This window comes from Ctenopharyngodon idella, chromosome 10 (assembly GCF_019924925.1).
Source record: "Ctenopharyngodon idella isolate HZGC_01 chromosome 10, HZGC01, whole genome shotgun sequence".
Lineage (NCBI taxonomy): Eukaryota > Metazoa > Chordata > Actinopteri > Cypriniformes > Xenocyprididae > Ctenopharyngodon > Ctenopharyngodon idella.
The window spans coordinates 32,252,918-32,270,551 of NC_067229.1; the positions used below are offsets into that span (position 1 = coordinate 32,252,918).

At 34.7% G+C, this 17,634-nt stretch overlaps 1 protein-coding gene across 1 annotated transcript in view; it reads right to left on the minus strand.

Moving 5' to 3' along the window:
- gfra2b (GDNF family receptor alpha 2b) overlaps positions 1-17,634 on the minus strand; it is a 63,630-nt gene that overhangs the window by 31,239 nt on the left and 14,757 nt on the right. Inside the window, exon 3 of the mRNA XM_051910903.1 lies at positions 11,805-11,882. Within this exon, the coding sequence (XP_051766863.1) occupies positions 11,805-11,882 (78 nt within the window). The remainder of the gene's footprint in view (positions 1-11,804; positions 11,883-17,634) is intronic.

Below are 17,634 nucleotides of genomic sequence, written 5' to 3' on the forward strand. Positions count from 1 at the left end.
TGATTTACATGTTAAGTCAATGCAAAGACACGATAGACATCCTGCGGCGTGATTCGTGCAAATGACGCAGCGTGAATTGAGTGTTTCAGGCGAGTTGAAAAAAATTAACTTTGGCGAATATTCGCGCCGCATTAACAAATCATGAGCTTGCTCTAGTAGTGACATGATTACAATGTAGCGAGCGGAGGCAGAAATATGAAACAACAATGGAGGACAAAATCATTGTCGCTGTATGTGGACACCCGGAGCTGTACAATACATCTTCGTACTTTTATTGAAACAGGAATAAAAAGGATCTTGCTTGGAAGAAAGTGAGTGAGTATGTGTGTAAGCGCTCTGTGAAGAACGACATTGATGACTATTTACAACGTTTTTGAAGCATTGATCAATGAAGCCAATCACAGACATATCCGATGAGCGTGTCAACACAATGGCCAATCAGAGGTGTTTACAAATTTGCGTCTCAAAGCATCACATTTTTAAAATTTCAGTACCAACGTGGTACCAAAGTCAGTACTTTTGACAACTCTAGTATAGACTACCGTTCAAAACTTTTGGATCGGCAAGTATCTCATGCACACTGTTATATTGTGAAATATTTTTACTATTTAAAATAACTGTTCTATTTTAATTTATTTTAAAATACAAATTAAATGTATTCCTGTGAAGGCAAAGCTGAATTTTCAGCATCATTACTTCAGTCTCCAGTGTCACATGATCCTTCAGAAATCATTCTGATAAGCTGATTTGATGCTCAAGAAACATTTCTGATTATTATCAATGTTGAAAACAGTTTTGATGCTTAATATTTTTGTGAAAACCATGACACAATTTTTTCAAGATTCTTTGAAGAATGTATTATTATTATCAGTGTTGAAAACACTGAAATATAAAACTTTTGCAACAATATAAATGACTTTACTGTCTCGTTTGATTAATTTAATGTGTTCTTACTGAGGCAAAGTATTAGTTTCTGTAATAAATAAATAAATAAATAAATAAATAAAAAGCACCCGCTCCAGATAATTACTGAGCAATGGCATTAGGATAAACGGGAACATTTATGGATAGCTTCCTCCAGCTATTATAGACTTCCTTAAATCTCCTATCATGTTGACTTTGAATTTTTCAAAGGACTAAATTTGAGATTCTTTTTCTTTCTATCTATATCTATATCCCTACTATCATACACCTGAAACTGTCTTTTCTATTATTCATCATCCTCACCAAAAAACAGTTCAGTAAAATCTGATTATCATGCATCCAGCACCTGGCTAAAATAAAAATTAATCCATGCTCCTCACAACCTTTTCTTGCTTTCAAATCCGCTGGCAATTGCAGAGCATAAACGCTCTTTCAACATCACTCCCATCTTAGCTGGCTGTTCCACAGTAATCAATTGGAAACACTCATCGAAAACATCCTTTAATGTTGCACTGCTCTCTCTAGTGTGGCTATTTTTTTTTTTTTTTTTTTCAAAAAGGTCCCTTTCTATTATCCTCTTATCTCCCCTTCCTGTCTTGAGAATCTATAATACCCGGGTTCAATGGAAATTCTTCGGTTTAAAGAACCAAGCAGATGTGAGCGGTCATCTGTTCACTGACAAATGAACAAGAGAGCCATGTAACAAGATGTCTGATTATTTTTATGTTATGAGTGCTTTTCCAGTTCTGCTTTTGTAGCAAAACGTGTGCTTGGAGGTGTGTTGTTTTGGTCCTGATATTCATCTTATCTCATGTCAGAGGGAAAGGGGTCTCTAACAAATCTTCAAGGAGAGCGAGCTTATGGGGGCTTCGCCAGAGAGGGAAGGGAATTATAGAAGAAAAATGTTTGATTTTGTTTTGGCTTCAGCTCTGAGTGAAGAAAATCTGCTGATTTTAGACTGCATCTTGCAAATCTGCATTTGACTCGCCTTTAAAACTGTAAATTGAAACAACTAGTCATATTTAGGGGAGTGTATAATGTAAAATTTTGTTAATTAGTCAATTTTGGGATCATAATTCTAGTATCATCTGAATCAGCAGGTTCTTTTGTGTATTTTGATATATAACATCTGCACAGGCTTTTTAACTACGTTAAAAACAAATAAAAATCATGTCAGCGCAGACAGGGAGGGTTGTAATACAATTTTCCGAAGTACTATTTGCAATCTGATGTTGTTGGTGATGCTTTCTTTAAGGGGTCCCTTTTTACAAGATGTAATATAATTCTCAGGTGTCCCCAGAATGTGTCTGTGAAGTTTCAGCTTAAAATACCCCACAAATCAGTTATTATAGCATGCCCTAATTGCCCCTTTTTGGGTAGAAGCAAAAACACACTGTTTTCATGTGTATCTTTAAATGCAAATTAGCTGCTGCTCCCCACCCCCTTTCCAGAAGAGTGCCTTTACGGCTCGTGCTTTGGATGCTCCGGTGTTGTTGAATTCTGACCTCCACCAGATTATTAGGTTCAGGATTAGGTGGGGCTGGGGTTAGGATTAGGCAACCAGGTAGCGGCCTTAACGAGGTGGGGTAATAATTTGGCAGGAAGTTAAAATTCGGCACAACACCTGGAGTTTATGGAGACTATTATATTCATTATTACAGCCAACAACAGAACAGTTATAATGAGTATTGTAGCTGCAACATTGTATCACTAGCTGCTCTAGCCAGGATATAAATATGGCGGACTGTGTGCGGCTCACTCAGAACAGGATCTATGCTACTAGGGCAGAGATCACCATCAGTTGTGGGAGGGGCTTGCCTTAATGTGATGTCACATTAGGCAGAAAACTGGGACAGCTCATATTGAGACAATATTTCTGATTTATGGAGATTATGAAAAATGGAGTGGGTGGATTGTTACCATTATGGGGTGGTTGTTTACACACACTGTGGACAGACATTTATGTTCAGACACCATGAAAAGTAAATTTTGCATAATGGGTCCCCTTTAATGTCAAATTGCTCAAATAGCATAAATGTGTGAATTTTTTCACTTGAAGATGAGAAGTACACAAGCAAATCAATGCAATAAATATGAGAATTTGTTCAATATTTCTGTATAGACTTGCCTTAAGGCAGTTTTTGAAGTGTATAGTAATAATTTGAGCATTTATTCACGTGTTACATGCGCTTTTTATTGCTGCAAAAGAAGCTTAATAAGTAAGGACCAATCTATGTGCATTATGCAAATATTCAAGGATCAGTGCTGCCCTGTGCATTCAGGTCACTTAGTAGATTATTAATACAAACATCATCTTGACTGTGCTTGTTGGTCCATGTATTTAGTCTTTTATTCTTGGAGAAAAGCTATTTAGAGGGTTCAGATTTGATTTCACAATCCTGTAAATGAGTGTTTCTTCAATTACAAGCACATTTATGTCCCAGGGGTTGACTTTTATAAAAACAAACACATTTTTTTCTTTTTGTTAAATGAAAGTCACATTGTATTTCACCAGGATTTTCTTCCATATTTTTGCTACTCCTAAGCCTCCTAGACCCAGACTTTCGATCTTAAAATATGAAAATACATCACAAAATTTTAATTAGTAATAATATTTAAAATTATGATCATCTAAACAAAGAGAAACAAACCAACCCTTTTCATATCACATTATTTTAGTATTATTTATATACTACTATAGTATTTGAATTAGCTTTTATTTTTATATTTTCAGTTTTTGTTTTAATTTTAGTTTAAGTGTCAGTAATTTTGTCACATGCTTTTGTCATTTATATTAGTTTTGTTTCATATTATCTGGAAATTATTTATATAATTTATATAACAATTTAAAACTCACCTTTGGCTATGGCATAATTTCTATCAAGACAACAATTTTGCCGTTTTTTTTTTTTTTTTTTTTTTTTTTGAGAAGTTAGCACACTTATTTTACTAATTGTGTGCCAAAGCAATAAATGACAATCAATAGCTAAGTGAAAAAATAAATTAAAGCACAATGAGAAACAGGACACAAAATGCCAACAAAAACATACAAAAAACAAAATAGATGTAGGAAATAACTTACAACTGATAACATTCAGAGAACAGATGGGTTTAGAGTAATGATTTAAATTCAGAGATATTATTGACACAGTGGAGTGATTGGGGGAGAGAATTCAATAAGTTTGGTTGCAGCAACGCTGAATGATCTACCCCCATTGAAATGCAGTGATACTGAGGGATACTGAGAAGGGCAGAATTGGAAGAGCAAGTTGGAGTGTAAGGGAGGAGCAGTTCACAAAGATACTGGGGAGCGAGGTTGTGCAAAGATGAGTAGGAGAATTTTGTATTTAATACGATATACAACTAGAAGCCAATGGAGTTTGAACAAAATTGGGGTGATGTGGGCAGAACGCTTAGTGTGAGTAAGTATTCTGGCAGCAGAGTTTTGAATATACTGTAGCAGATGGAGCTGGCTGGTAAACCAATGAAAAGAGCATTTCATAAATCAAAGCGGGATGAGACAAAAGCGTGGATTATGGTTTCGGCATCTTTGATACTAATGAAACGACAGAGCTGGACAATGCTACGTAATTGAAAGAATGCTGATTTGGTGACAGAATTGATATGGGGCTGAAAGGAAAAAGATGAATCAAAAATTTCACCTGTGTTTTTTACAGTATTGGATGATTTAATGAGAGTACCAGCTATCTCACAGGAAAAGTCATTAGGAATGCTGCTAGTGAGTGACAGGGTTCCAACAATAATGATCTCAGTTTTGTCCATGTTTAATTTAAAAACATTAGAGGTTAGCCATTCTTTTATTTCATGTACACAAGCAGAGATTTTGGTGATTTGAGGGGATATAGCTGGTCTACATATATATTTGAATGTTCATCAGCATATAAATGGTAATTAAAGCCATGTCGGTACAAGATTTGATGCAGTGGTAGTAAGTAAATAATGAATAGTAGTGGGCCGAGAACAGATCCCTGGGGTACACCTTGCTTCAAATGGGCAGTAGGGGATCGAAAGTCCTGCACTGAAATATAGAACAGTCTAAAATAAAAGGTACAGTTGGGGTCCATTTGTCAACACTTAGGGTACAAATGCTGTGGTTGTACCTTCGCTGGGTCATATTTACACCTTAAGGAACTAATATGTGCCATTTTGGGGTAAATAAGGTACAAACACTGTCAGAAAAAAAGGTACGGTGCTTGTCACTGGGGCAGTACCCTAAGGTACAAACGTGAAAAGGTACTAATATGCACTTATAAAGTACTATTATGTACCATTTAAGGGTAAGTAAGGTACAAAGATTAAGGTACCTTTACACTTTTGTACATTAGGGTACTGACCCAGTGACAGCGCCATACCTTTTTTTCTGAGAGTAAATTTGTTTCCAAATGTCAAAAGGTCCAAGTTTGTACCATTTTATCTAAAGGTACAATCACGTGTGTGACTGAAAAGGTTTACAGAGGGTGGGTGACGTGGGGTTGGAGCTGAACTCGACAGGACAGTGGCACTCCAGGAGCAGTATTAGACACCCCTGCTATAAAGAGTTACAGTTAATGTGTATACTGTTTTTGGAAATGTGAAATTGCTCAATATATGTGATGTGATCTGCGAAAACCCATGACATGGTGAAATTTTACCTATCACAGGTTTCAATGCCATATGAAAGCTGGATTCGAGCCCTTTCAAAATCTATCAGTTTTTACTTCTTTCATAGCTTGTCTGTAACAAAAGTTATCTGAAGTCGGCTGATCGCTTTGATTTTCAGGAACGGGATTTTGAGAAAAACAGGTTTAAATAACTGTCACCCCCTTTTTTCGCATAGACATGAAAATGCACTATCCAAACATAAATGGTTGTAATTCAAGAATGCTTTGGAATATAGACCTAAGGTTGGTCTTGTTTTAAAGAAGACACTTGTCAGATTATTGTAAAAGTGAAATAAATTATGAAAGTGAAATAAAAAAAGTTATAGAAGTTTAAGTTTATGAAAATATATATTTTATAAAAATATATTACAAAGCATGTTTTACTCTTAAACTGCAAGAAAATAAAAGCCAAAAATGTCAACATTCCAAATTTTAGGTTGAAATATTTCAAAAATGAGCTTTCAGTAAGATTTTGTTTGGACACAGTACCAAACTTTTTCACTAGATGACACCCAAGCTCCATATCTCACCATTTAAGGGCGCCTCCATTTATTTGAGTAATCTGAACCATATGTTTCCATATTTTCATACATTTTATGAAGTAGACATCCTATTCAGAAGTGTTCAGTATGGGCAGTTTGGCAGTATTTGTTGTTTTGTTTTGTGCTCAGCCTTCTCATGATAACATTGTATTAGAAAAAAAAAACTTAACACTGCATTCAACAGGCAAATTTTGCCAAGATATTTTCAGAGATGATAGACAAGATGTTATAGAATGATAATTTAATGAAAACCCAATTTTGACAAAAAAATTACATTCAACCTATTTTTTTTTTTTTTTTACTTCACTGAAAACGTTCCATTGTGACATCTGACGGGTTTTCCCAGATCACATCACATATGTATATGCATCCTGCAATATTGATGGCATTGTGATACAGTGTTAAAATGTTTATCCTGTGAAATCTATGCACAAAAATGTGAGATTTTAATATTTTAATGTTATTTAATAAATGTGGTGAAACGGCATTATGGACTTTTAAAATATGTTGTATTGGGTACAAACTTGCCATCATGAGGAACAAAGGGCATGTCACTGGGGCAGTACCCTTGAAATGACAAATTTGTACCATTTTTAGAGGTACATTATGGCGCCATAGCACTACAAGGCACAATTTAGTCACCAAAGGTACAAATGTCAAATGCCTTTGAAAGGTACAAACTGTAAGGGTATCAATATGTGCCCATTATAAAGGGTACAAAAGGTGTACCCTTGAGGGTACTGCCCCAGTGACAAGCCACTGTAACCCTAAAGGTATAAATTTTGCACTATTTTTTTCTGACAGTGTAGATACCGGATTATGCCATTTTGTTCCAAAAATGTTTAAAGTGCCCCATTCTACTTTTTTAAAGGTTCCTAATTTTGTTTTGGATGTCCTACAATAAGTTTACATGCAGGTCAAAAAACACTTTAATTTTCATAAAATATATACATTGCACATCACCTCATTTCTCAAAGGGTCTGAAAATGGTTCGTTTGTAGATAGATAGATAGATAGATAGATAGATAGATATAGCACTTCATTGTCAGATGAGTCTGAAATTTTTCTTGCATAACAGTATCTATGTTTACAACAATCAACTCTTATACATCAACATCACTTAATCCACACAAAAGCAAAAGCAAAAACAATTGACAAAAAAAAACAAAAAAAAACACATTACACTCCCTTAAACATTACAATACACCTTACCCTTACTACATCCTATACTACACTTATACAACTACAACACATTCACAATACTCTTGGTTTTCGATTAAGTGTATTATTCAACTCAAGGATCACCTGATGCACAAACGAGTGTTTCAGCCTAACTTTGTTGAATGTTGGAACTCTGTACCTCCGATTTGATGGTAATAATTCAAACGCATTATGCAGGACATGATTAGGATCAGAAACTATATTATTAGCCAGTCTTAACAAATTATTATAATAAGCTGAATCATATAGCTTCTCTAGAGGCTGACCTACAATCCTTGAGCAAATTTTTAATTGATTAAACAACTTTGTTTTTAGCATAACAGACAAACTCTTATACCAAATGGAGTTGCAATATTGCAGTACACTCATTATCACAGACATACAGAACAACAGAAGAATCTGTTTTCTTACTCCAAAAGACCTAAGACAATGAAGAAAATAGATTCTCTGCTTTGGTCTTTTACTGAGAGCATCAATATGATCTTTCCATCATAACATATCACTCCTAAATACTTGTATGTTTTAACTTGTCTGATTTTTTTTTTTATTATGAATAAAAACAGGCATTGTATGAGTATCAGATGTAGACCCAAATATAATCTCTTCTGTTTTACTTGTATCAATGACAAGATCATTGTTCTCACACCACTCAACCAATTTAGTCACACCCTGTTGATGAAACCCAGGACTGTCCAAATCATTCAACACATATATTAAAGCGGTGTCATCAGAATACTTTAAAATGTGCTGATTTAACTTGTCAGTTCGACAGTCATCTGTATACAAGGTGAAAAGTATGGCAGAACTGACGCAACCTTGGGGTACTCCGACATTTGTTATGATAGCAGATGACAGCGTTTTATTCACTTTAACTCTCTGAACTCTACACCCAAATGTACACGTTTTAACACTAATATCTTAACCTTTATGGTATTGAACGCAGAAGATAAATCTAAAAACAAAGTTCTTATAGTTGTATTGGATTTATCTAAATGTTTAGAGACGATATGCACCAGAGCAGCAACTTCAGTACTACAACCTTTCTTATAGGCAAACTGCCAAGTTTAATCTCATATGTACTACATTATGGTCAGAGTTTAGAATTGGTGGCATACTCTTTGACACATAAGCGTCCTTGACATTCACATAGACTGAGGATTCAGTCTCTCTAAACCCCTCCTTTCCGCGAGCCTATTCTGCTCTGATTGGTCAGATCGCCCAGTCTGTTGTGATTGGTCTACAGCTTACAGCGCATGTCGGAAACGAAACAACTTTTACCATATCTAAATTTCAGCTCCAGAGACTTCCTCAGATAGACTTCCATCTGATACACACAAAGAGGAACAATGCCGTCTGTTTTTCCATATCAATTCAAGGCCTAGTCCTCATCCATCTGAAGTACAGAAATGGATTTAAAGCGTTAAAAATATTGTCTTCTCAACATGTCAACAACACAAACTAAAGTCTTCCAAGCCTCAGCTACAACTACAGTGTTTGAGGGTATAGACGTTGTTCGCCATCAGCCAATGAAGACCATAGGCAGGCATTATGCACATTTGTTTCATTGTTAAGTATGTAAAAGTAAGTGAGACTGGTATTGTTGACGACACCGTTTGGCAGTTCAGAATTGATTCTTTCTTTTAGGGGACAAAAAATGAATTAATTATTTTCTTTTAGGGTCATGTACTTTGATCTTTAAAACTTTGCAGACCTTTTACATTCACAAACAGCTATAGTACACTCTGCATGAAAGGTAGTATTCAAAAAAAGCATAATAGGGGCCATTTAAAATGTAATTTCCATCACAGAATATTTATCAAACAAATGTTAACTGTCGAAGAAGCACCCAAAGTAGTATAGGTATTCAAAGAATTGACTCTGAAACTCTGAAACAAGGTTTTAGATTTACATTTTGTTTATTTTCAAGATTTACATTTGGTCCTGTGTATTTATTGTGTGGAAATATAAAATGGCAGCACAGCAAAACAGGTGTTAGACAAATACTGCAGAAATAATTGAAACTGCCATGTTTCTCACAAAATATGTCCTTGCCTAGAACATATGAAAATATAACATTTCCTCCTAGTGCATTTACACCTTAAATGACCCTGACATGCCAAATAATTCTCGATATGATTGCATATGTTGCCATCATGTGCCTAGATGTGGTTCTAAAGCACCTGCAGCCCGCAGAGATGGTTTTTCAGATGGCATCCTGGTCGCTCTTATATAAGGCTACAGATTACCTCTGCTGTGATTGAAAATATGAGAAACGTGAACAGTCACATAAGGAATTGGAAACAAAAATAGTTCTTTTTTTTTGTAGCTGTGGGGATAGCTTTTGTTAAAAGCCATCATCGAGACCGCAGTGTGTGTTTTATTTTCTATATGTATTCTGTTTACCTTTTTCACCTAAAGCCCTGCAAACTGGTTGCTGCCTCCCAACAAACCATATCCCTACAGCCCCAGCATGTCATCGTGTAGCTGGTTTGTGAGAAAATGTAATACATTTGGATGTGACAATGAAAAAGAAAGAAAAACTTGTTTGAGGTAAAACGTATGAATCATAGCTGCTATTCAGTGCCATTCTCAAAGCTGCAATTATGATTAATACAGAGTAATTTCATTCTCCTTGGTGGTCTTCTTGAATGGCCATCATGACTAATACACATAGTCCCATTTGCATTGTTTAAAATGAATTGATGTTGTGCTTCATTGAATGGATGGTGACCGCTGCGTAATTACTGTATAGCACATCATTTTACTTGCTAAGAATACATCTGTTTGTTGGAATGCGTTTGATTAATACTTTTGTGGGGTTTTTGTAATTACTTGGAAATGTGTTTATATAAAGATTGTTATTGTTAAAGAAAAGTGATCACTTTAATCGAAAGCATGTTAAAAAGGTTAGCTCTTTTTTAATATGAAGTAAAAAACATGTTTATGAAGAAATTATGAATCTATTTGAAGTGTTTCATATTGAGACGTTCATATTGAGTCATTTACTGTATAAAGTTCTTCTGGCTGGAGTTTGCTTTGATAAACCTACAAAACAGAAAATATTACTATAAAGAGAAATATTATGGCTGTCAAAAATTAAATAATTAAAAAGAATAATTGGTAACATTTTACAATAAGGTTCATTAGTTAAACATTAGTTAATGGATTAACTAACATGAACTAACCATGAACAATACATTTGTTACTGTATTTACTAATCTTCGTTATCATTAGTTAATGGGAATACAGTTGTTCATTGTTTGTTCATGTTAGTTCACAGTGCATTAACTAATGTTAATAATATTTTAATAATGTATTAGTAAATGTTGAAATGAACATTAACAAAGATTAATAAATGCTGTATAAGTACAGTTCATTATTAGTTCATGTTAACTAATGTTAACTAATGAACCTTATTGTAAAGTGTTAACCAATAATTCTTTCTATTTATTTATTTTTTCATTATAATTAATGGCTTAACACATTTAGGTACTTGTTATTTTATTTTTATTTATTTATTTTTTATTATAGCTAATTCATTCTCTTATTTAATTCATTTAATTTGTTCCATTGGGAAAAAACAATGGCCATGAATTAAAAATTGTTTCCATTTTGTTAATTTATTCCCTGTTTTTTGTAACAAATTAGTAAAATGTGTTGACTCATTAGTAAGTCATGGGAATGAATTCTTAATTCGTGACCATGAGATATATATATATATATATAATTTATTTATTTATTTATTTATTTGTTTTATTCCTAATTCTTACTATTAACTAACTATTAACTATGACTTGTGCCTCAATAAACTCCTAATTACTTCTTATTAATATTCAGTAAGGCATTTGTCAAGTTTGGCTTTGGGTAGGATTAAGGAATGTAGAATATGGTCATGCAGAATAAGGCATTAATATATGCTTTATAAGCACTAATAAACAGCCAATATCCTAGTAATATGCATGCTAATAAGCAACTAGTTAATAGTGAGAATTGGACCCTAAACTAAAGTGTTACCAAAGATTTAAATGTAATTTTATTTACAGTAATATGAGTTAGGAACACATTTCAATATGAGCTAGGAACATAAATCAAACTTTTGCTAAATAGCTATCCTTGATCCTTGCTATGCTGAGTGTCACAGTCCCTTTCAACCTTTTCAAATTCACAATTTTGATTCAGAAATGACTTTAGATGTGTGGACACTGATGCGCTGATATGTAAGCTATAGTTCTTTTCGCTAATGATTGGATAAAACTGGACATTTATATCATGTTGGTCGTGCTAATATAACATCACACTGCAAACTGAATGTCTATAGAAATCTATTAATCACACTTAAACTGTCTGAGAAAGAGTCTGAGAATGTATATGAATATGAAGGACAGTGCTATCCTTGAACAGAGAAACTGGGCTTTCTGTAACCACTGAACAACACTGAGAAGATATCATAACTTACCAGAAATAATGGAGGCAAGTCGAAACTCATCAGAAAGATGCATTGGTTCATATGGGGAGGTCTCATAGAGTTCTTCTCCTTGAAAATAATAATAAAAAAAGCATAGAAATATTAGGGTTTTACAAGAATATAATATCCTGGTAGGACATGGCGTACAGGTTAATTAATTGGTTTTTAGTAATACATCTACATCTATCAAAAGTTAAATGGATAGATACAAATTCTTAATTCTTTAAAATGATATTTTCAAATGGCCTGACTCGTATAAACTCTAACAAGTACACACTCTCTCAAGAATTACAGCTCAGCAGTCTTTTGTCCAGATTTGCACTGGCCAACAATCACAAATTAGCTCCCTGGTGTTGCATCCCATCAGCTGTGTCCAGAAAATCTGCTGTTTTCTAATCCAGGGCCTTGAGCTGTAGCCCACAAAGAAGTGCAACAAATCTGCTAACAGGTCCCAGTAGAGGTGCCAATATAACAATGAAGCTATGACACTAGACCTTCAACAGATTGATGGGAAACTCTCAAATGAAGACTTCCAGCTGTCCCGCTCCTTAATATTTTCCTTTGAGATCCATTGAGATACAGGGGCCGGATTCACAAAATTTTTTTAAAGAAAGAAGTTAAGAAGATAAATACCAAGAAGTGCAATTCTTGAAGATTTCTTAGGAAAATATTTGAGAACTTCTTAAGAAAATCTTTTTCTTTTTTCTTAAGAAAATGAAAGGCGGGTATACATTGCTGAAGACTCGCCGAATGAAAAACACCTCAAAACTCGTCTTTTTGAACTGTCTGCAGATTACCGTAAATATCATAATAAGCATGCAGACTATTTTTGTCGCGACTGTCTTCACAGAGTTAATCACTCAGAGTTGTTTTTTTAATGTGCTGTGTCAAGATAAAATAGTTATTTTAAAAGAGCCTGTCTCAAGATGCAGCGGTCTTTCTTTCCCATTCATTTGGGCTCCGTCTTTCTTGCTCTTTCTCTAAAGTGAATGCGTCTTGTATCTGTGTGTGTTACATTGCTAGTTCTAGCTATAGTGAATGCTTCATGTATATACGCACAAATGATCCACTGGTGTCACTTCAATGTACTCATCCATATTCATGGTACTAGTAATATGCATTATATGTAGCTAGTATTATGTTGTAATGCTTAATATTTGAAACAAACCAATAATTTCATTAAACATCTTACTTTTGGGGATCTCAGACAGCTTGGAGGTTATCCTAACTTTAAGAAGTTATTTACAATGATTTTTAAGAACATTCTTGAATATGATATGATTATGATATAACAGGAATATGAATACTTTTAAATTATGTCTTAAGAACAATATTAAGAAAAAAAAGATAAGAACATTCTTGGGAAAAGTTTTTGGGAATACAAAATATTATTTTTTCTTAAGTTAAAAAATAAGAATAAATTAGCAGTTAAGAAGAATTTTATTCTTAAAAATGTTTTGTGAACCCGGCCTCAGTTTCTGTTGCGGTTAGCACAAATTCTCCAGACACATTACTCCAGTGTTTCTCAAACTTTTTCTGCCATTCCCTACTTTGGGTTCCGAGCCCCACCTGTCCCCAATTGCCCCAACAAAATGGTAATAAACTAGGCTTTTAGTTTAACTGTTAAAATTTATTAAAATATATTTTAAAAAAAATAACTTCATATATCAGCATTAAAAACTTTCAAATAGAGAAAATAAAAGTGCAATTATATTATCACTTTGTATGAAAAGATTTTGTTCAAAAGTAAATAAAAATAATTAGGAATTAACCCTTTCATGCGTGAGTTTAAATTAAAATATTCTAGCTGAGTTTTTTTGTTTCCCCTTATTGTTTCCATGACGACGCTTCATGCATGTCACGTCACACACCGCAGCTACAATAACACAGTATGACAGATGTATCGCTTTTATTTAGTTTCTCCTTTTTTAAAATATTCACAAACTTGCTTACCATGTCATCAACTATCTGATATTCCGATTCTCAAATATGTGTAAGTGAGTGTCTTTTGTCGTTCAAAAGCCTATTTAAATTATCTTGATGTATAACGCGAAATGGGCGTCGTCATGTTTGTTGGCGCAGCTGCTCGGAGAATCCTGTCAGTCAGATTTACAGCACGTGAATTCATCAGTTTCTCCCGAAATACATGTAAGTAAGTGGCCGGTGATCTGGGAGAAAAATAGAGTAAACTTTATAGTTACTTACACTATGTGTATCTGATATGAATAAAACAAGTCGGCAAATTATATTTGAATTGATTGTTATTGCTGCTTCCATAGACATCAGTGTGTATTTTACAAGCTCTAAATGTATTGTTTTACTAGTACTTATAGATTTTTAAATGTCTGAAACCTAAAATAAACATTATGTTGTTGAAAACACTGCATAGTTGTGATAAATGACAAGCACTGCTGAGTGCGTTCGTCTCTGGCTCTGCGCCAGCCAAAGCGCGAAAGCACAGTTTGAATCTGGCAGTTAAGTGACGTCTCTGAACGTTCTAAATCCCATATGTGGGACAGTACTCTCAGGGGCACAGAAATAAAAATCCCATATGTGGGACCGTACCGCTCAAAAGGTTAATAGAGATGGGCACAAAAAAAAGATGGGCACAAAAATGACCAAAAATTTCCTCCCGTTTGTCGCGCCCCACTTGTCATGTCTCTATTCCCCACACACTTTGAGAAACGCTGCATTAATCCATTGTGCTCATATGGGAAAAACAGGTTTGAATCTTTCCTGAGTCACGTCCCAATCCTAGAGGTCTGCTTCTAATCTGGTAGGATGTATGTATCCTCATGTCATTCCAAACTTGTATGACTTTTTTTTTCTGCTGTGGAATGTAAAAGAAGCTATTATGAAAAATGTTTCAAACAGTTTCAGTTCCCACTGACTTCCATTATAGGACAAAAAGTCAAGGGGAACCAAAACATTTCACTATCTCTTTAAGAGAAATCAATGGGAGAACTAGTAATGCTCAATGTGGTGGCAGTAGGAAAGAAAGAAAGTCCTGCCTTTCAAAAGAGCCTTTGTTTTTCTTTTCATTTAGATTGTTTTTGTTTTGTTTTTTTTCTTAGCTTCATTTGAGAGAAAATGCTACCATTGTTATAAGATTTAATTGCTTTGACTTGTGTTATTGAAACATAACCTTAAAAATCATCTTTTGACATTTTAGTCTTTCCCATTTCGAGAAAAGTTACCATGATGCCCACCAAATAGACTTATTTGTCTTAAAGTGATAGTTCACCCATAAATGAAAATTTGTTATTCACTTCACCCTCATGTCATTCCAAACTTGTATGGCATTCTTTTTCGGAGCAGAATTGGAAATATTTCGATTTTTTTTTTTTTTTTTTTTTTTTTTGCACCCCACCAACTCATTTATGGACATTTAACACAATGTGAATCAAATATGAAAAATGAATATATTTTAAATGTATTTCAGTCTGAAATATTTTTTGTGTTCCACAGAAGAAAGTTCATCATACTGGTTTGGACTGACATGAGGGTGCATAAAAGTAACAGAATACTAATTTTTTTTAACTTTTAAAAGGACTTAATAGGTTTGGGTCAGTTTTACAGTAAAACTGGGTTTAATTTTTATTTTTTCAAAGACAAATGAAGATGATGGTCACAGTCACAGATCCACTTAGTTCAGATGTAAATAATGACTCAGTGGTATGCACTGGGTAGGTTTAGGTGCCATATGCCAGTCTTTTAGGGGCTAATGCCAATAAAGAACCTTTAAAAATAAAGGTTCTTTATTGGCATTAGCCCCTTTCACTCAGCAATCCCGGTAAATTACCAGAACGACTTTACTGGTAAATCCACAAATATGCTGTTCACACAAGCAATGCCGTTCTGGCTTTTTACTGGTAAGAGTCCATTCACACATCAGCATCAAAATACTGGTAAATTATGTGATGTCAGTCATCGGAAGTGATCTTTAAACGCCGTGCCGTTGTCTTCATCCGCCTGTATGAGGAGAAGCACTTTAGTTTCACTATGTGTTCAGTTTGACAGCATGTTTTCTAAACGTCTGAGTGACAGGCATAAGGGATGATCAAACAGAACGTGCTTTTGATCTTAAAAACACGAGACGTGCATAATAGTATCCAACTGCAGAGCCGCAGCGCTGAAGAATTGAACAAAAATGCTGATTCTTGAGCGCGTTACGTTGAAAAAGCTGCAAGACATGGTGCAGCGGTCAAAGATGATCATCTACCTCAAATTTAAATAGATAAACTATTAAAAAGCTTACTTTAAACAGCGTGGAGTAATCACGTCATCTCCATAAGAACTTTATGATTGGCCCAGAGCAGTTGAAAATGGATGCTCATGCTCATACCGGTAATCTTCATTCCACGTTCACACAGAGCACATTACCGGTAATTTACTGGTATTTTTTAAACGATCCTGTTCACACATGATCTGTTACCAGTAATTTACTGGTAATTTACCAGTAAAGACTGTATGTGTGAAAGGGGCTATTGATAGTTCCATGAAGAACCTTTAACATCCATGGAAACTCTTCCATTGCACAAAAAAAAGGTTCTTTTATCGTAGAAAAATGGATAACACTTTAGTATAGGGAACACATATAAACTATTAACTATGACTTTTCCCTCAATAAACTCCTATTTTCCTGTTTATTAATAGTTAGTAAGGTAGTTGTTAAGTTTAGGTATTTGTAGGATTAAGAATGTAAAATAAGGTCATGCAGAATAAGGCATTAATATATGCTTAATAAGTACTCATAAACAAACAATATTCCATCAAAATGCATGCATATAAACAACTAGTTAAAAGACCCTAAAATAAAGTGTTACCAAAAAATGTTCTTTAGATTATTAAAACATCATTCACATTAAGAAAAAGTGGTGCTTTTAAGAACTGATCACTGAAAGGTTATTTGGGGAACCAAAAATGGTTCTTCTATGACAATGTTGCAAAAACACTCTTTTGGAGCCTTTATTTTTAAAAGTGCAGTGATGCCAGGTGCGCTTCTGACACCCTATGATGGTTCTCAACATCATCAGCCCAGTCTGAGCTTTCCTATTCCCAGCCCAATGAGCTCAGAGAGCCTTTTGGTCTTGGCAGTGTCTTTGTGTGCACCCCAAATGTACCTCTGGCTGGAAATTCTTTTATGGGATCATCCTGGATCAAGAATTTATCTGCTGTGTCACTGTAGCACTCTGCTATCCGCCTCCCAGCTCTTCTGCTGTGTGGCCACCTTTATGTTCTGTTCCTCAATGAGTTAATCCTGCACACACAGCCTTAATCTCTGCCATACCAGCCTTGCAGTGCCTGCTTGGGGAAAATATTGCAAAGTTCCAGAAGGGAACCACTAGTGGCATAAAATAAGTGGACACATAAATCTTGGGATAGAGGCATTTGTCCCCCGTCAAATTTGTAGCCATGTATTTAGCATAAATTAGGTGAGCGTAATCTTCAAAAGAAAAAAAAAAAAAAGAAAAAAAAAAAAGATCCTTTGAGAGTTTTCAGCAGGGCATTAGAGAGCACAGATGCTGACATGATAAATGCAAAAGAGCAGTTATTGGCCAGGAATTACTCAAGTAAGCAGATTTAACAATGCAGAGAGAGTACAGAGATTTAACACAAACATACACTGACATCGTCCTTGCCGCTGACTTTGTCCATTGCACTGTTAAAAATGCTGTGACTTGAAGTGTTGGAGACAGATGGAGAGTGTTCCCAAGATACCAAAATTTAGGCTTTTGGATGCTGGAAAGATTTCAAATGTGCAAACTGCCATATATTAGAGTCGTACAAATGACTGTTGTGTTCATGTGTGAATTGTATT